Genomic DNA, 19,909 nt, shown 5'->3' on the forward strand with positions numbered 1-19,909 from the left:
CCGGAAGTGGCCAATTTTATGCATTTCTGTCCAGTACATAACTTAAGGGGGTCGCACACTGGACGCACAGCACCGCGCCGTTCTAAAGAAATCAAACACATTGTTTTCTACGAGTATACGCACACCGGCGGCCACAGGTGGCGCCTGTCCGCGGCACCGAGCTACGACTCAGGAAGTTGCTCAAATCCCTGTCGCGACACTCACATAGTTTCACATTATATTACATCATATTTGTCCCAAATCATTAACGACTAACATTGGCTGCTAACGTATATTTTACATTTTGAAGAAGACACTATCTGACTAAGCTCGCGCTATTCAATCCGAGTTGTCCTATTGCATGTTGTGCAAATAGATGCACGTTGTATAACGTATTTATGTTGTATAAAGACTGATATGTGAGGTTTAAAACGTTGCGCGGACTCGGCCAGGGTGTCGCAGGTGCACTTTGGGAGCAGATTTCTCGGAATGCTTTTTTTTATTCGCAGAGGCCTTCCGCTACGCGTCGGGTGGTTCTTCGCCTCTACGTCCTGCATTAAAACCCTTTAATGCACGGCTAGCCGTGGATTATCCCTTACTAAAAGCAACAAAATTTAGTGGCACTGTGACAACCACAGTACAGGCATAATTATAATATGATATTTATAAATACCACTTACCATTTATAAGTTAATTTTACTTTGTCGACGACGATGCCTAGCAGGTTGGTCCTATAAAACTCCGTGGCTATCATGTCTTGCCCTATTCAAACATCCTTCTTGGATATGAAAATGTTTAACACCAAACTTGCGTTCAAAACTAGTTAAAACACTATCTAAGGCTGCATTGAAAAGTAACTTTGCGTCTGCTGTGTTGGATAAACAAAAACGCTTCGGTGTGTCGCATAGACGTCGTCATTGTCTTGCTGCCTCCTCCCCATTCTGTGATTGGTTCCCTATTTCAGGGAAAAGTTGGTCCATAGCTTCCATGCTAGACTTGCAGTGTGAATAAATTTGCACGCAAGGCAGCATGGGGAAACCTAGGCTAGTCAATTATTGTTCTTAGAAAGAAAATCTGAATTGGCACAAATCTGTATCGGCAGGTCACACCTAGACAAAAGTAGGAAATCGCAATTGGTCAAGAAAATTGCAATCGTTGCATCTCTCTAAAATGTTAGGATGATGGACACTTTATTGATCCCATGCCATATTGTGCCTTTAATCCTGTAAACTTTACTGCTGTACACATCATCTCATGGCTGTCAGCTGTATTATTAAATAGTTGTATTGTTTCATGACAAATGTTGTGGTTTAATCTTAGTTCCCACGGCCAGGCATGCAGCAAACACAGCAACAGCAGCAGACAGCGGCACTGGTCAGACAGCTCCAGCAGCAGCTCTCAAGTATGTACTTCATGATTTGCAGTCACAGTACGCTACTATTTACGGAGCTATTTGTTAAGGGAATGTGATGGCGATTAATGAATAATATTTGTATATTTTTCTCCTCCAGACACACAACCTGGACAGAACACCAACTCATATTACTAAGCGTGTGTGGATGCAAAGATGATTAGATGGGTCTCAGCTGTAATAGATGCTATATGGACCTTTTGGGAGCGAGGAAGCACATTGGGCGGAGTCAATGATTGTTTTTCAGATGCATATTTCTGAAATCCATGGATGGTCGCTGATGGAAGTGAACAATGGAAAGAGTTTATGTAAAAAGAAGTACAGGAAATTATAAGAATATTGCAACTTTTTATTTTATTTCAATTTGTACAATTTTTCAGTTTCGTGTATTTCTCATTAAAAAAAATCATGTCAGTTTTTATGCCTTGTCTTACATTTTACATGCTTGCACAAACCAAAAAAAAAATATCGGTATCATGTTTGCTTAGTTCTCTATAAACCAAATTTATAACACCTTAAATCTATTTAAGGTGTTCAGTGAGGTTTTGACTTCTGTCGTGTTCCGATCCTGGGAATCACTTTGCTCCTCTCGAGCCGACTAAACAGTATTCCTCTATCAGGACCCAACGCTCGTCTTTCGAAAGGACAGTCTTCACCTTTATATTTCACTAGGAAGTTAAGAGAATCCCAATTCCTCTCCTCTGGCTTGATTCCCAACCTTGATAACATTTTGTCTGCAAGTCCAGGCACCACAGGTTGCAGTAGTATGCCGTATATCCTGAGGCACTCTAATGATACATGAAGAATGGTGTTGAGCCATTGCTTGTCTTTACAATCATTCCGGTCAAGTTTCCATGGAGCATGTCTTTGGATAAACCCATTGGTTTGACGCACACATGCAGTAATCGCCTCCAGGGCTTTATACGCCTGTAGATTTTCAAAGTGTTGCTCTACTAAGACAGGAAGAGCAGATACTGACTCTACCATTCTGTAGTCCTCCAAAACTGCTTTTCCTCCCTCAAGCGATTCCTTTGGGAAGCAAGTGTTGCAGAACTCCGCATACACCTGTTTTGGGTTAAGTGAGAGAGCAGTGCACCGGTTCAAAAGCCCACCGAGGGCATCCGCTAGTTCACTGTTGCACATCTTAACGACTTTGTCATCATAATAGTCACAGTCCGAATCAGGAACCCCTTGCCTTAGAAGGAAGTAACGCAGCCCATCCACTGTAAACTTCTCCATGGCTTCCGATGGATCGACCACGTTTCCGAGACTCTTGGACATTTTTTTCCCTTCTACCGTCCAGTGAGAGTGCACGTATATCTTCTGAGGCAGGGGTAACCCAGCAGCTAAGAGAAATGCTGGCCAATATATGGCATGAAATTTAAGAATGTCTTTCCCAACAACGTGATGGGCAGCTGTCCACCACTCTACGTGATTCTGTGGATAACCGACAACTGTTAAGTAGTTCACCAGCGCATCCAACCACACGTAGATGATTTGCTCTGGATCTCCAGGGACCGAGATACCCCACCGAAGGCGGCTTTTCTGACGAGATACTGACAGGTCGGGAAGATCGTCCTCAAGCCATTGAAGAACCAAGTGTTGAAACTTCACAGGATGGATGACATTCGGGTTCAGCCGGAGCCAATTAAGCAATTCGCTGCGGAATTTTGATAGGCGGAACATGTAGTTCTCCTCTTTCATCCACTCCACCTGCCAAAAAAAAAAAAACATATGAAGATAAAGACTACATCTTTGGTGGTTGGGCCGGCTTAACTATAAATAAAACAGACAGGTCTTAAAATATCAGTGCCTTTGTTTTGTCTCAAGATCACACCAGTAATGTTATTTTGTTTAATGTCCCATTTGCCACTTGGGCTTAGTCCTGGGTTAATCTAAACCCTGTCCAGAAAACCACCATAATTTTTCGTTGTTTCGTGTAGTGTATATCAGCCACCCTCGCTATATATTGGTCGATACAGAGGCCATACTGGAAACAATCGATAAAGGCTATAATGTATGATACCTTGTGGCCGCTCTCTATGGATATTTTGATTTCTCTTCCCATCGAGTCTGTGCTGTCAGTGACTTGAGTTGGTGTAAGAAAGCTTTCATCTGGAGTAGAATACCACCCTTCATATGTTCCTTTGTAGATGAACCCTTTGCTATGAAGAACCGTCCAGAAGTGTTCAACGGCCTGCCGATGTCTTTCTTCCGTTGTCCGAATGTAGTCGGTGTATAAAATGGCAGATCTTCGGAAAACATTTTTAAACCTATCAGACACCTCGGTGCAGAAGCTCAGAGGATCTTTACCAGAAAGTCCAGCAGCCTGTTGGATTTTAAGTCCATGTTCATCTGTACCTGCAAAGCATAAGCAAACACCATCATTGTAAACTAGTGATCATAGTTGGCATGCATGCATACAGATACAGGACACTTACCTGTGGCAAATCTGGACTCATATCCCTGTAAGAGTTTGTATCTGTGTAGACAGTCAGCGGTCACTGCTGAATACACATGGCCAATGTGAGGAGATGCATTGACGTAGAAGATGGGTGTTGTGATATAATACAATTTAGATCTTTGTGTGTGATCCGTGCAAAAACATCGCGAAACCGGACGATTATACAAACACTTAACATGCACTGAGGGACTCACATGTCTGCCATTAAGAATGTACCTGAATAACTTGACTCTTATTGATATATTACTAATAAGATGACAGCACGGAGACTTCATTTTTAGACAGCTGCTGCGCGTGTAGGAATATAACATCCGGTTCACTGCCCTGTCACGTTCTATGGCTTTCAAAATAAAAGCCTCTCGAAAAAGGCAGGGATCGATTTTCCAACTTTAAAACGTTTGCTTTATATGAGATGTCTTTGTTATAAACCAGTACCGATGCACTAATGATTGAAGTCGTTATATAATGAATAATCACAATTAAAAGTAATATAACCAGATAACGCCCTTTTTATTTTTCAAAAATCTAATTTTTTGCATTTCAGTTAATACAAATACAGCTAAGTAGCACAATAAAAACATATCATAATAATAATAAACATGTTATCTGGTTTATATAATAATAGACATGAGGTTTTGGAACCAAACTCTTCAATTTCATTTCCATTTAACTGATTTTTGTGTCTCTTGCACACGTTATTACGATTATTAATGAGCATATATGAAATAAAATTGATTGATAACCTCTTGAGGATAAATAACAAAACAAACAAAAATAGTAAAAAAGATGTAAATGAATAACGAATTGTTTACATATGGGCATTAAAATCTGACAAACAACACTAAAACTAATTAATAATAAATAAAATATTTATAAAATAATTTCAAGTCCTTACTAAAAAAAAAGATTCACAAAAGACCTTTAAGTTACTTTTTAGCTCTCGCTTGAACCGGAAGATGTTTGCCCGTCTCATGACACCGGCATTTATCACCCACAGCTTCATTCCTCTGTGAATTTACAGTAAAATAATGAATTAACCTGATCTTATTTACTCTCTACGTTCTACTGATTGCACATTTAGTCCATATTTGACTTCGGCATTGCTATTTTTGATAGATCTCATAAATTTGAAAGATGTCTGTGGTGGGTTTTGATCTGGGTTTTCTGAATTGCTATGTAGCAGTAGCTCGAGCTGGTGGAATCGAGACTGTTGCGAATGAATACAGCGATCGATGCACACCGTAAGTCTATCATTACATTACGTTACAATACAATGCATTTATTCAACAGAAACACACGGGAGATGTCACACCGTTATTGTCTGGGTGTAACTTATATTAGTTAGCTGGGTCTCTTTGTGACAGACCGACGGTATCACCAAATCTAGCAGCCTGCATAGACCGCTTTTTACGCACAATTTGAGCTGTTGTCTAGGGATACAGCAAATTATATTTTCAGAATAAATCTACTGTATTTTCAGAATAAAGTACTGTAGCGGTTTTATGGTACAGTAGTGCTATCAGATGGTTGCTTGGAGTGGTACTGAATGAACAATTATTATTCATGTAACTTATCATGGTATTTCCTCGGCACGTTACTTCACAGTATATAATAGGGATGTTCATATTAACCGGTTAACTGTTAACTGAAGGTAAGAATTTATGACCAATTAATATGATCATTTAAAAGAAAAAAATAATTGTTAACGCACGGTAGGTGTCGACACGTGCCTAGACATTTCGCCACTTTTCTTTCCTCAATTGGTGAATGGCCTGTAAATGACGCAAATTATTGCTGCCCTGCCAGTGTGGTAAAGTAATCATTTGGAAGAGAAATCATTTGTATGTTCCCATGCTTGAGGATGGTTTGATAGGTGAACGGAGACGCGCGTGTGTGCGCATGATGACGTAGTCCGTCACGCTCGCGTCCGGACAAACCTTCGTTGATCGCCTCCGTCCTACCTAGACCATAAACATCTTTCTTTTTGCAGAAACTCCTGCTTTAAAAATAACCACTGTGGTAGAGGAAAAAAGAGACAATCCACGCTCTTTACATATTAATCCTCTAGGGCTAGTTGCTTAAATGTAATCCATTTGGGTTTACACGAGATTAGATTTCAAAATGGGTTGTTTAAAAAACAAAAAAAAATTGATTCTCAATTTGTATTGAATGTCTGTATCAAATTGACACTTTGTATTGTTCAAATCGTTTAAGTAAGATTGGGTTTGATCCCAAAATTTTGATTTATTCTGACCCCAGCAGAAGGGTTGATATCAGGAACAAAAATTTGATTAACCCTAATGAAATACATAATTTCTATCATGTAACATTTATACATTTATAATTTTTTGTAATTTTGCTCTTGATTAGTTAAATCCTTATAACGAAAGTATTCAAAATATAACATTGGGCTACTATTTAAACCTTGAAAGAAAAAATAAATCTCTCATACAGCAGTCAATAGCAAACAAAAAATATTTAACATTTAATTTAAACAAAAATAACCTTTACCTGTCATTTGTCACTGCACAGTACATAAAATGACGGAGACGGCCGCGGGTGCAGTGTTGCCAGATCCCATTGTGAAAAATCCTCTTTAGACCTAGTTTTTAATGTTTTAGCAATTAGTGTGACACTTTGGAAATTCATAAAGCGAGAATGTGCTGGTTACTGTTTATAAGCGAATTATTTCTGAAAGACATGGTTTGAACTTTTTTTGACAACTATCTGGCAACACGGCGTGCCCAGCATCTAAACAGTAATCAAATGGCACATAATTCAGCATGAACAGGTTATTGCTGCCGTAGCACCACTTTCTGTAAAACACACGCAATAATCATTATGATTGGGTATTTAAGAAATTATTCATATAATGCTAAAAAATTGATCTAATAAATAGGGGGATAATATAACAATGCCCATCCCCCAAAACATTAATGGGTGGTTTCCTGGACCGGAATTAGCTAAAACCAGGACTAGGCCTTAGTTTAATTAGGAAATATAACTAACATGCCTTATAAAAACATCACTGTTGTGCATTTTAAGGCAAACAAAGGGCACTGATGTATTTTAACTCTTTCACCGCCAGCGTTTTTAAAAAAAAGTTGCCCGCCAACGTTTTTCATGATTTTCACCAAAGTTTAATGCCTTCCAGAAAATGTTCTTCTTTAAATATATAAACATACAATATACCAAATGAAAGAACAGACCCTCGGCTTTCAAACAAAAATAAACGTTTCATCCTACCTTCAGTGGTTCTTTGGTAATCAGCTTTTGAATATGGGTAGGTTTCTGCAAAAACACCACATTTTGAGCAAAAAGCAGAGATAATTAAATTTTTGTGACGGACTTTTCATAGAGATCCCATTCAGAGCGATCTTTAAAAATAAATCCCTCAGACAGCAGTCAATAGCAAACAAAAAATATTTAACATTTAATTTAAACAAAAATAACCTTTACCTGTCATTTGTCACTGCACAGTACATAAAATGACGGAGACGGCCGCGGGTGCAGTGTTGCCAGATCCCATTGTGAAAAATCCTCTTTAGACCTAGTTTTTAATGTTTTAGCAATTAGTGTGACACTTTGGAAATTCATAAAGCGAGAATGTGCTGGTTACTGTTTATAAGCGAATTATTTCTGAAAGACATGGTTTGAACTTTTTTTGACAACTATCTGGCAACACGGCGTGCCCAGCATCTAAACAGTAATCAAATGGCACATAATTCAGCATGAACAGGTTATTGCTGCCGTAGCACCACTTTCTGTAAAACACACGCAATAATCATTATGATTGGGTATTTAAGAAATTATTCATATAATGCTAAAAAATTGATCTAATAAATAGGGGGATAATATAACAATGCCCATCCCCCAAAACATTAATGGGTGGTTTCCTGGACCGGAATTAGCTAAAACCAGGACTAGGCCTTAGTTTAATTAGGAAATATAACTAACATGCCTTATAAAAACATCACTGTTGTGCATTTTAAGGCAAACAAAGGGCACTGATGTATTTTAACTCTTTCACCGCCAGCGTTTTTAAAAAAAAGTTGCCCGCCAACGTTTTTCATGATTTTCACCAAAGTTTAATGCCTTCCAGAAAATGTTCTTCTTTAAATATATAAACATACAATATACCAAATGAAAGAACAGACCCTCGGCTTTCAAACAAAAATAAACGTTTCATCCTACCTTCAGTGGTTCTTTGGTAATCAGCTTTTGAATATGGGTAGGTTTCTGCAAAAACACCACATTTTGAGCAAAAAGCAGAGATAATTAAATTTTTGTGACGGACTTTTCATAGAGATCCCATTCAGAGCGATCTTTAAAACAGACACGGACATGCAGCCACTTGCCATAGGGCAATACTTCCGGGTTTAAAAAGTTGCGGAAGGGCACCACCTGGTGGATAATAGCGGTATTGCGGAAAGACGGAAAATCTCGTCATTGGTGGGGAAGCGTTTTCTCTTAATTGACGAGATATCTCGTCAATGGCGGTGAAAGAGTTAAGATATGTTAGTACAAATACAAAATACTAATTAAAAGTTTTTTTTTTTGTAGTACTTCAATGCACCTACAAAATTATACAATAGCGGTAATACTTAAATAGAGTATACTTAGAGGTGGTTTCCTGGAAAGAGAGGTGGTTTCCCAGACTAAAATGCATCTTTGAGCTGCCTCCTTGTAATGAAAAATCTTAACATATAGCAGTGCCATTGTTTTGTCTTAAGATGCACCCCGTAATGTTTTTTTGTAAGGCTTGTTTGAAAAAAACTACTTAAATGTCCTAAAATAACTAAAGCCTAGTCCCGGATTATTCTATACCCTTTCCAGAAAACTATCCCTTAGAACTTTATCTTAAGTACTAAAGACAAATTGTTAGTGTATTAACCACAAAATTAGTGCACAAAATAGTACATTTACTAAGTGTACTTTAAGTTTATTTTAGTGGACTTTTTCCCCATTGGATAGCAATTAACTCTTTATGGCTACGGCCATGCCTGGTACGTAATATTTTTCATTGCAACATCTAATTAAAAGCTTTAAATACCATGGTACATTTTTTGTCAGAGACATCAAGACTAAAATCATCAATTATCACTTCTTTATTATTTTGGCTTTACCATTTCAGTTTGATCATGTCTAGACATTTAAGATCTAATCATGTACATATAATTTATATTTTTAGAGCATGTGTTTCTTTTGGACCACGAAATCGATCTATTGGTGCTGCGGCTAAAAGTCAGGTATGTGTCTTTTTTTAACATGTACCCTTAAAAGCTTTTTGCATTCATATTGTATTATGTGACCCAGTTTGTAAAAATTCAAGTCATTTATTTGTGATTTATTGTTTTCTACCTAAAATCATCCTACATCATGTAAAGAACATTCAGTGAAAATATAATTTTGATATCTCAAGATGAATCACATACATAATAAAAATGTGTGTTTGCATAATATATTATAATGTGTGTATTGTGTGTAATTATTAGGTATATATCAATACACTCATACATTAAAAAAAGTAAGAATATGTAAATGTTTCTTAAATACATGCATGTATGTGTGTAAAGCAAGCATTTATTTTGTATGCGATTAATTGTGACAACCCTAGATTATAGTCTCTTATATTTGTAATCACACATGACACTGTTATTTTTAAACACAGATGGTCACTAACTGCAAAAACACTGTCCATGGATTCAAACGTTTCCATGGTCGGGCCTTTTCGGATCCATTTATCCAAAACGTGAAGTCCAAGCTTGTTTATGACCTGGCACAGATGCCTACAGGAACAACAGGCATTAAGGTAAAAAGCTGAAAGTGAGATGTTATCAACTTTTTGATGCCAGCGAATGTGAGATTTAATTGTGCAGATGCAACATGTTGCAAGATGTCTGATCAGACTGTGCCAGCATTGTTCAAAGGTCTTGTTTTGGCAGTAGAACCAACTTTGATTGGGCAAGCAGTGATTTCTGAGCGAGCTTGTCTTGTAGCGGTGTGTCCTGTGATCTCTGTTGTAGGTGATGTACATGGAGGAGGAGAAGGTGTTCAGCATCGAGCAGGTCACAGCGATGCTCCTCACCAAACTGAAGGAGACCGCAGAGAATGCCCTGAAGAAACCTGTTGCTGATTGTGTGATCTCTGTGAGTTAATAAGCTGCTTGTGATGACAAATATCTTTTGGGAATCTGGATGAAGTTGCATGTGCTAGATAAAACAAGACACTAGTACATAAACTACAAGTTTACTTTCAGCAGGAATATCCAGATGTTGGTAACTATAATCAAAAACCCAATCTTATAGGTGCCGTGCTTTTTCACTGATGCGGAGAGAAGATCCGTCATTGATGCAGCTCAGATTGCAGGACTCAACTGCCTGAGACTTATGAATGAAACTACAGCGGGTCAGTTGTCTAGACTAGTAAAATACAACCCGTATCTCTTCCTAAACATTCTGTTTTTAAGTAATATTTTTCCACACAGTGGCACTTGCATATGGGATTTACAAGCAGGATCTTCCAGCCCCTGAGGAAAAGCCAAGGAATGTGGTGTTTGTGGACCTTGGCCATTCAAGCTACCAGGTCTCGGTCTGTGCATTTAATAAAGGCAAACTGAAGGTACTATCAATAAAATAAAACTTTGACGATGCAAATCTCATCATTAGATTATGAGACTTTAGACAGGGTCACATATTTAGAAAAATCACTTTGTACATTCAGATGCTCGCCAAAGCCTTCGACCCTGAGATCGGAGGCAAAGACTTCGATGAGAGATTGGTGCAGCATTTTTGTGATGAGTTTGCAGTGAAGTACAAGCTTGATGTCAAGTCCAAGCCCAGAGCTTTGGTCCGACTGTACCAGGAGTGCGAAAAGCTTAAGAAACTGATGAGCGCAAACTCCTCCGATCTGCCCCTTAACATCGAGTGTTTCATGAATGACATTGATGTGTCAAGTAAATACAGCAGGTAAGGCTGAAGCGGTACAATCACTTCTTAAAGAGTAACTAAACCCTAAACCAACTTTTTTTAGTTAATGATCTGTAAGAATGATGCTTTATTAGTGCTGTTCATTGATTTTAGTAACTTTTTTGCCATTTGGATATAAAGTGTTTCAATACTGCAATATATGGTGTAAAAACGTCTGAGTGCTGCCCTCTTCAGGTTGAACGGTGGCTACTGCAGTTGAATTTTCCTATTGGGTGTTGGGTCCAAAAAATGACTCGTGACGTAAGCAGGTTTAAGCTCACCACGCCCTTGTTACGATCTCACCACACACTTAGTTCGTCCCCTCTATCTCCGTTGGGATCTTCCCACTTTTCTTGCATTTTTCAAATATTGCCAGTGGGCGGAGTCAGGCTCTGACCAGGGGTTTAGTTACGCTTTAATAGCTTGATATGTGTTATAACTGCACAGAAATTCTGGATAAACACAATGAATCTTAAACATTGTTTTATTTTGTGACAGGGCTCAGTTTGAAGACATGTGCGCTGATATTTTGGCAAGGGTTGAACTACCACTGCGCAGTCTAATGGAACAAGCTCGTAAGTAAAAACTTGGAATTGGAATTGAGAACCAGGCCGGATATTGAAAAACGGCTACTTTTAACTCTTTTCCTGCAAGCGTTTTTTTTTTTTAAGTTGCCAGCCAGCGCTTTTTCACAAAAGTTTAATGCCTTCCAGAAAATGTTCTTTTTTAAAATATATAAACATACAATATATCAAATGAAAGAACAGACATCTGCTTTCAAACAAAAAAAATGTCATCCTACCTTCATTAGTTCTTCATCACCTCTCAAATATGGGAAGGTTTCTTCAAAAACACCAAAGATAATTGCATTTTTTGTGAATGACTTTTGTTAGAGATCAGATTCAGGGGCGATTCTCAAACCTTACATGGAGTTCTTACTCTTTCACGTAAGGCGTTGCTTCCGGGTTGTATTAGTTGCGGAAGAGCGCCACCTGGTGGATAATTGCGGATTGTCGGAAATATTTGTCATTGGCAGGGAAGTGTTTCTCCTAATGGCGGGAAAGAGTTAAAATACAACATCTGACTAAAGTTCACAATATGCTGCCGACTGTTTTAAAAACATTTTTAACAAAGCCAGACCTGATTTAATTTGAGGATTTTTGTCAAATTGATTTTTAAAACCTTTTATAAGTCTTAAATCACTATGGTTTTATTGCGTTTTAAATTTGCCATGAAAATAGCCGTGCGAGCTGTCGTTGTGTTAAAATCGAAATCATTTTTTCATGCTTCATCAATCAAAAGTATAATCAGAAGAACCTAAATTTATTCCCCTTTTTCCATATTTATTAGGGATGCACTGATAGGAATTTGTCTTAACAAACAACTATTGGCCAGTGGCGATATTTCTCAATTGTTTTGAAGTGTTGATATTAAAAAAGATCACTATTTTTATCCTTCTTTTTTTATGCGCAAAGTTCAAAAACACATGCAAGGGTGAGTGGTTAAAGCTATTTCATGCATTCTGAATGGACTTCACCAGGGTTCATAGTGTTAAGTTTCATGAAAGATTCATATGCAACAATCTTGCTTTATTTCTTTTATGGGCAATTTCAGTGCAGGAAGTACAGTGGAAGTCCTTATATGGGCAATATAATCAGAATAGTGCACGCACACACCAACCAAGAGCTGACATGAAATCGGTGTCACCAAAGAAGTGTGTTGTTGTTGTGAGGGAAATTTAAGCTTGTTCAGCTTCCCAAAGAACCCAGTGTTATGAAAACAATGGATATAGTTTGTTTATCTGGGTAGCAGCAGAGTTGTGCGTATGTGTTTGTTTAACACTGAATTTTGTTGAAATGCGGTGGTTCCAACCAGGTCATGAGTCACAGACTGTAAGTAAAACTGCATCAAATGTCTGCGTTTTGTTGCCAATCGGCACATTAGTGCATGTAATGCAAATGACACGAACATGTAGTAATTCATAAGTTATCCAGAGTTATACCATGGGTCTGTTGAATGCTGTATTCTGATTGGCTGAGAAATGTTCCGTGGGTATGCATTCATTACTGATAACCGCACACCTAACTTGTCAAATGTCTTAAAAATAGGCACCAGAGCAATGTTTGTGGTAACCGTGGTATAAGAGGAATAATTGATTCCGGTCCTTTGAATTATAAGAAAATAATGCACACCCGCGGTGTAATGGCACTCCGTGTCGTGCCACATTGCACCTTGGGTGTGCATTATTTTCTTATAATTCAATGGCCCGTCGTCAATTATTCCTTACATAGTGGGATAATGTTTTGTGTGCGTTGCCTGCTTGTGAATCACTCCGTCTGCGGTACCTCTCGTGGGGGTTGGGTTTATTCGGAAATAATTTGCACATCTGATCTGTCTTTTATAAAACTAAAGACTCTTTGGATATATAATGTATGTAATACTACTCTATAGGTACTCAAGATTAACATCAGATAAGCAGAAACAGTGTGTGTTATGTAAACCAGCTTATTGTTGCATCATCATAGCATTTTCACTAAATATGGATTGGATCCATTTAACATTTAATAGGCCAACCTAAATGACATACAACTATATCTTGTACAGTTTTTATTTATTTATTTTAGCAAGTATTTAAAGTGATAGTTCACCCAAAAATATAATTTTGTATTAATTTTACTACTCTCAAGTTGTTCCAAGCCTATATAAATTTCTGTGTTCTGCTGAACATGAAGATTTAAAAAAAAAAATTTTTGTAGTAACCAAACGCGTCTGGGGCACCATTGACTTCCAGAGTGTCATTTTATTGAACTCAATGGTGTCCCGGATCTGCTACAAAAATGTTCCAAAAATTAAAGTTTGTGTTCAGCAGAACAAAGCAATGTATACAGGTCTTGGAACAACATCAGGGTGAGTAAATGATTTTCATTTATAAGTAAACTATCCCTTTAATTATTAAAAGGAAAGTTGGATTATGCAACAGCAATTATAAACTTTGTTCCTCAAACAATTAATAAACTGTCGGTTTATTATATCTGTCTTTTTTTGCTTTTGACCTACTGCTAGTTTTAATACGAATCGCTTATTCACCATCTCTCTCTTTCTTTCCCAGATCTGAAGAAAGATGATATTCATGCCGTAGAAATAGTGGGAGGAGCCTCAAGAATGCCAGCAGTCAAAGAGAGAATCAGCAAATTCTTTGGAAAGGAAACAAGCACAACGCTGAATGCAGATGAGGCCGTGGCCAGAGGATGTGCCCTTCAGGTCAACCCATATTCTGCTTACACTTCCTGTGCCCCATGAGTTAATGTTAACAGTTTATGTGTTCCTGTAGCTCAGGTCGTGGGTTCGAACCCCATGGAATACATACAAATAAAAAATGTAATGCACTGTAGATCACTTTGGATAAATGTAATTGTTTAAAAAGACTCATACGGGACTTATATGTATTTTTTTTTTGTATTGATTAGCTCTGTTTTTACTTCCACAGTGCGCTATTCTCTCCCCGTCTTTTAAAGTCAGAGAGTTTTCCATAACAGATGTGGTTCCTTTTCCAGTCTCTGTGAAATGGAATTCTGCAGCTGAAGATGGAGTCAGGTACAAAGAGCTTTACTATGTAAAGGGTTTAGATTTCGGCAGTCTCAACACTCAAATGTTTTTCAAATTTTTTTATTGTTTATTTTAGTGACTGTGAGGTATTCCCAAAAAACCATGCAGCACCTTTCTCCAAAGTGTTAACTTTTTACCGGAGAGAGCCTTTCTCCTTGGATGCTTACTACAATAGTCCTAAAGATCTCCCTTATCCAGATCCCACAATAGGTACACAAACACTCCAAAAACAGTTTTTGTGGCTGCTAATATTTGCATAACCTGTAAATGTAAATATTATATGCATTTGTCAGGCCAGTTTGTTATCCAGAAGGTGGTGCCACAGGCCACAGGTGAGAGTTCAAAGGTAAAAGTGAAGGTGCGAGTAAATATCCATGGGATCTTCAGCGTGTCGAGTGCCTCACTAGTTGAGGTCCAGAAGTCTGAAGAGGAAGAGGAGACCATGGACACTGAGCAGACCTCAGAAAAAGAAAACGAGGTACGGTTGTGTCTCATTCAGATACATGCAATGCCGTCGTGTCTCAGCAATATTATATTTTCATGTTTAGCAAATTTTGATTCATTGTCAGAGTAAAATGCAGGTTGATCAAGAGGAACAGAAGTCACCAAGTGATGAACAGGAAGCTGGAGAGAAAAAAGCTGGAGCAGAGGAAATGGAGGTAAATAAGATCTTTCTATAGCAGCAGACACTTATTTATACTCCTAAAGTAGGCAGTCATACATGTAACCTCTCTGCGTTTCATTTGTAGACGTCTACTGAGGAAGGCAAACAGGAAAAGAAATCGGATCAGCCTCCACAGGCCAAGAAACCCAAAGTGAAAACAAAGGTCTTGGATCTACCCATTGAAAACAATCCACAGTGGCAGTTAGCCATTGACATGCTGAATCTGTTTGTGGAGAGTGAGGTAGGGTTTATGTCCAGCTAACATCTGGATTAAGGCCAAAGCGGTTTCAACGTTGTGCTTAAAGCTGCTGTAAAAAAAAATTTTTTTCAGGGTAAAATGATCATGCAGGACAAGCTTGAGAAGGAACGTAATGATTCCAAGAACTACGTGGAGGAGTACGTTTATGAGATGAGAGACAAACTACATGGGATATTCGAAAAGTTTGTCAGTGAGAGTGTAAGAAACAAACCATAACGTGGAATTTAAATGCATGCTATTTTAAAAATGTGATTTACAGCCCAAGAAAGTATTGACTTAAGTTTACATCGCAGTACATCTGTTTTCTTCTACATCCGCTCTTGCAGGATAGAGATGCTCTTTCATTGAAACTAGAGGACACTGAGGTCTGGCTGTATGAAGAGGGTGAGGATCAAACTAAACAAGTGTACATCGACAAACTTACTGAACTAAAGGTAACAAATCTTAAGCCCGATTTATGATGTAGATTGATTTAAATAGACGTGTAGCCTGGTTTTACATAATTTTTTTTGCAAAACTTGAGCGTTATTTTTTTTAAATGTAAAAAAACTTCCAAAATGGCCCCATTTCCATTAAAGGTGCATTGTGTTTTGTTGTCTTGTGCTTGTAGGTCACTATGCAATATTTAAAGCGATAGTTCGGCCAATAATGATATTAAACCCATGATTTACTCACCCCCAAGCTGTCCAAGTTGCATATGTCCATCGTTTTTCAGACAAACACATTTTCGAATATTTTAGAAAATGTTTTAGATCTTTCAGTTGATTAAATGTAATGTTATGGGGTCCACGACCTTCAAGTCCAAAAAAGTGCATCCATCCTTCACAAAATAAATCCAAACGGCTCCATTATGATAAACAAAGGTCTTCTGAGGGTAATCCGCGCAGTGTTGTTGTAGAAATATCCATATTTAAAACTTTATTAACGAAAATAACTACCTTCCGGTAGCGCCATCATCTTAGTCACGTCCGCATTCAGGATGAGAGCTTATGCAGCCTACGGAGGCTACTCTGCTGCTGCTCTGTGCCCCCGCCCTCCGAATTTGTCATACGTCACTAAGAAAAGTGGGTACACTACGCTAATACTCTCTCCTGAATACAGAGGAGTCTAAGATGGCGGCGCTACCGGAAGGTATTTATTTTCATTAATAAAGTTTAAATATGGATATTTCTACAACAACAGACCTTTGTTTATCATCCTGGAGCCGTTTGGATTTAATTTAATTAAAGGAGGATGCACTTTTTTGGACTTGAAGGTCGTGGACCCCGTAACATTACATTTAATCAACTGAAAGTTCTAAAACATTTTCTAAAATATCCGAAAATGTGTTTGTCTAAAAAACGATGGACATATGCAACTCAGGGGTGAGCTTGGGGGTGAGTAAATTATGGGTTTAATATCGTTTTTGGCCAAACTACCCCTTTAAAGAATATTCATGCACGTCATGTTACTGTAAATGCAAAAAAATATGTTTACATTGCAGTTTTGCGATATGTTCATTTTTCGATTGTCTGAAAAACCACCTTACCCGATCATAAAAACTGTTTTTGCGATATATGAAAGTTTTTGCGGAATTGAAAATGCCAATTTGTACAGTTTGAAAGAAAATGGAAAGAAATGCATATAATGACACATAAAATACTCTTTAGACTTATCAAAATAATAAGAACATTCTTACAGAAACTCGGTCAACCCATTCAAGACCGATACAGAGAATATGAAGAGAGACCCAAAGCTTTTGAAGATCTGGGCAGACAGTTGCAGCATTACATGAAGATTGTAGAGGCCTACAAAACCAAGGTGAGACTATCGCTGTAGTTACGCATTAACAATTCTTGCACAATCATCGGGTTCACACATTTTGAATGGTAATATACAGGAGGAGCAGTATGACCATTTGGATGAGGCTGAAATTCAGAAGGTGGACAAGATGGTGAATGATGTCATGATCTGGATGAACAGTCAAATGAACCAGCAGAGCAAACAGAGTCTCGCAGTAGATCCTGTGGTGAAGGTGTCAGAGATACAGGCTAAAACGCGGGTAAGTACATATATCGTGTATTCTATAGATCTGTGCTACTTGAAATAATGTTGAACATCCCTTAACCCGAAACCATTAATATGTTTTTCACAGGAGCTGTTCTCTTCCTGCAATCCTATTGTGACCAAACCCAAGCCCAAAGTGGACCTGCCAAAAGATGAGAACCCAGCAGAGCCAAACGGTCCAGTTGATGGCGAGGCAAACGCTGAGGCTCAGCCCAGTGGTACAGAACAAGCTGCAACAGACAGTGCAGAAACTACAGAAGCCAAGCCTGAGATGGACCTTGATTAAATGCGCTGTGTAATGTTATGTTAACATTACACGTTATGTTAATGTTAACTGTTATGTTTCCAGTGGCTGCTAAACCCATAATCACCGTCCTAACAGCAGGGCAACTGGTGAGATCGGCGAGAGAATCAGTGGTTACATTTGCATGTTTTTTATATTACGAAAATCAAAACTCATAATGCTGTAAGCCCTCTGAGAACAGTTCTGTTCTAGTAATATGCCGTTTGGTTGTTTCAATAAATATGGACTGGAGCATGTGCGTTTATGTTGTGTATAGAATGTATTTTTACAAATTCATCTTCTAAGTACTCAGGTGGTAGGCCTACCCATCCAAGTGTTTTTAATGTGGTACTCCAAGCCCTAACCCTTACCAAGCAGATCTGGGGCACCTTTGACTACCATAGTATTCTTTTTTCCTACTATGGAAGTCAATGGTGCCCCAGGTCTGATTGGTTACAAACATTTTTCAGAATATTTTAACTCCTTAAGTGGCGCAAATACCCTTTGAGTGTGGGTGGTGAAAATGTGATATACACCTTCAAATGAATATAACTCTGGCATTTTTTGGTCTAGAAGCCTAATATTGGTCTTGTTTTAAAGAAGACACTTTGGGGGTTTTCACAGATATGTGGTTGAAAATACAGCAGGTGAAAATATTAAATAAATTAATTGTCATATCAGTTTACATTTATTTTAATAATAAAAATAACATTATTTATTTTAAAATAATAATAATAATAATAATAATTTTAAATAATAAAACTATAAAATGAAAATATTTTACAAAAGTTATAATGCAACCATGAAGCCATAAGTCTCAAGTAGTTCTGATCCAAATTTAATGTTTAAATCACCAAAAAAATAAGGTTTGTGACACACTTTTAGTGGTTTTACCAAACGGCCACTAGGTGTCAACGATTTCCTGCATACTCTTGTCACACATTAATAAATTACTGTCACTGCATTATTATTACTGCAAAAAAGTTTTGAAATATGAAAACTACATTCTTAGAGCTTTCCAACATATAGTTTGTCAACATTTTTGAAGATTTATACTAGGATATAGTGTTATGAATGTATAATAATAAATATGCATTCCTATGGGGGGTCCACCTGTGGCCGTGTGACATTTTAGAAACTGAATCTCACTACGTCATAATATTCCCCAAAAAAGGTGATGCAATGTGAAGGTGGTTAAATGATGACAGAATTTGTATTTTTGGGTGAACTATCTCTTTAACAGCATAGGTTGCCTACCTTCAGCCCACCACTTTAAAAATGTGCTTCACATCGACTCATAGATAATGTAGGCTACATATCTGCTTCATGTTGGAGTATTGATCCCCCTGTCAAGGTTTATTTTGCGATAGCAATCGTCTGGATGTACATTACCCTGTTATTACAGAGTTAAATTGGTCATATAAATGGCCACAAAGTAGTGATGCGAAGTATTTTATTATCACTTTTGAAACGAATTTAGTTCTTGCGGGAGAAAATGGATAGGGGAGTGATGTATATTACACACATAACAGGGATGTTAAGTTGAAAATTATTACTTCAACCTCAGTGGTTCCAGTATAATCGCACATCACACCACATTAAAGGCGGCGTGCACGTATTCTGAAAAACGCTTTGGGAAAGAGAGTTGGGCTACCAAAAACACACTTGTAGCTAGTCAGCAGTAAAGCTGATTTCAGACTAGCAGGAGCAGAGCGGGAGCAATCTCATTGATTTCAATGGAAGCTTGGTGACTTCCTGCGGCGATACGGGCGACAGTGACCGTTGGCGACTGGATGGGGTGTGTCCAGTTGCACGACAAAGTTGAGAAATGTTTAACTTTATGCAAATTATGACCGACTTTCGGGAGCGACAACCAATGAGAAAGAAGCAGTGGAGTTAATGTCATCCTTCTCTCGTTAGCTACTGGAGTGGACGTTACTCATTTATTTATGACAACCAGATATAGAAACGCATCTTTTAAAAGCGCAGCAACAAAGTCGCCTATAATGTGAATGTATCTAAAGGTGTGTGTCTACTAAACAACATTGTTGCCTGGGTTGCATATGTGTGGGACGGGTTTATCAAAGGTAAGTCCAGATTCTATTGGGGTAGAGTGGTGTTTTTTAGGGGATTTCAAATGACAACCATGGCTTTCAGAGATCATGGACCCTGCCTTTAATACTTTGTTCCAGACAACTCGGATTTGGCATATGTCCTACCTTCGACCTC

The 19,909-nt window shown here is 38.0% G+C and overlaps 3 protein-coding genes across 6 annotated transcripts in view; 2 read left to right on the forward strand and 1 right to left on the reverse strand.

Moving 5' to 3' along the window:
- Positions 1 to 1,809, forward strand: part of med12 (mediator complex subunit 12) — a 29,064-nt gene extending 27,255 nt beyond the window's left edge. For all 3 annotated transcript variants that reach the window (XM_065266586.2, XM_065266588.2, XM_065266587.2), the window contains exons 43-44: positions 1,300 to 1,381; positions 1,491 to 1,809. In XM_065266586.2, the coding sequence (XP_065122658.1) occupies positions 1,300 to 1,381; positions 1,491 to 1,528 (120 nt within the window). In that variant the 3' untranslated portion in view covers positions 1,529 to 1,809. The remainder of the gene's footprint in view (positions 1 to 1,299; positions 1,382 to 1,490) is intronic.
- Positions 1,810 to 1,924: 115 nt separating this feature from the next.
- On the reverse strand, positions 1,925 to 4,175 carry mars2 (methionyl-tRNA synthetase 2, mitochondrial). The gene is made up of 3 exons (XM_065271254.2): positions 3,832 to 4,175; positions 3,417 to 3,751; positions 1,925 to 3,103 (listed from the first exon to the last, which is right to left on the reverse strand). The coding sequence occupies exons 1-3, from the start codon at positions 4,163 to 4,165 to the stop codon at positions 1,925 to 1,927; spliced, it is 1,848 nt and encodes a 615-aa protein (XP_065127326.2). The 5' UTR covers positions 4,166 to 4,175.
- A 636-nt stretch (positions 4,176 to 4,811) lies between these two features.
- On the forward strand, positions 4,812 to 17,932 carry hspa4b (heat shock protein 4b). Of its 2 annotated transcripts, none has more exons than XM_065271247.2 (19): positions 4,812 to 5,095; positions 9,046 to 9,103; positions 9,526 to 9,666; positions 9,881 to 10,003; positions 10,163 to 10,262; positions 10,342 to 10,475; positions 10,578 to 10,822; positions 11,321 to 11,397; positions 13,932 to 14,083; positions 14,310 to 14,416; positions 14,505 to 14,638; positions 14,722 to 14,906; positions 14,998 to 15,087; positions 15,178 to 15,333; positions 15,424 to 15,549; positions 15,678 to 15,785; positions 17,032 to 17,151; positions 17,231 to 17,392; positions 17,486 to 17,932. In XM_065271247.2, exons 1-19 carry the CDS (start codon positions 4,989 to 4,991, stop codon positions 17,681 to 17,683), a joined length of 2,523 nt encoding a protein of 840 aa, XP_065127319.2. In that variant the 5' UTR covers positions 4,812 to 4,988; the 3' UTR covers positions 17,684 to 17,932. The 2 variants fall into 2 exon arrangements, with proteins under 2 accessions (XP_065127319.2, XP_065127321.2); XM_065271249.2 differs by having other exon boundaries at positions 15,010 to 15,087.
- Positions 17,933 to 19,909: the final 1,977 nt, after the last annotated feature.

This window comes from Paramisgurnus dabryanus, chromosome 16 (assembly GCF_030506205.2).
Source record: "Paramisgurnus dabryanus chromosome 16, PD_genome_1.1, whole genome shotgun sequence".
In the NCBI taxonomy this organism is placed as follows: Eukaryota; Metazoa; Chordata; class Actinopteri; order Cypriniformes; family Cobitidae; genus Paramisgurnus; species Paramisgurnus dabryanus.

Excerpts from the sequence above, each read along its gene's own strand:
- mars2 (XM_065271254.2), bottom strand. The coding sequence starts at position 4,165 with ATGTTATATTCCTACACGCGCAGCAGCTGTCTAAAAATGAAGTCTCCG. Across the intron at positions 3,752-3,831 it reads TGAGTCCAGATTTGCCACAG|GTACAGATGAACATGGACTT; the intron begins GTAAGTGTCCTG and ends TATGCTTTGCAG. Across the intron at positions 3,104-3,416 it reads CCATAGAGAGCGGCCACAAG|GTGGAGTGGATGAAAGAGGA; the intron begins GTATCATACATT and ends TTTTTTTGGCAG.
- hspa4b (XM_065271247.2), top strand. The coding sequence starts at position 4,989 with ATGTCTGTGGTGGGTTTTGATCTGGGTTTTCTGAATTGCTATGTAGCA. Across the intron at positions 10,004-10,162 it reads TTGCTGATTGTGTGATCTCT|GTGCCGTGCTTTTTCACTGA; the intron begins GTGAGTTAATAA and ends CCAATCTTATAG. Across the intron at positions 15,550-15,677 it reads AAAAGTTTGTCAGTGAGAGT|GATAGAGATGCTCTTTCATT; the intron begins GTAAGAAACAAA and ends CCGCTCTTGCAG.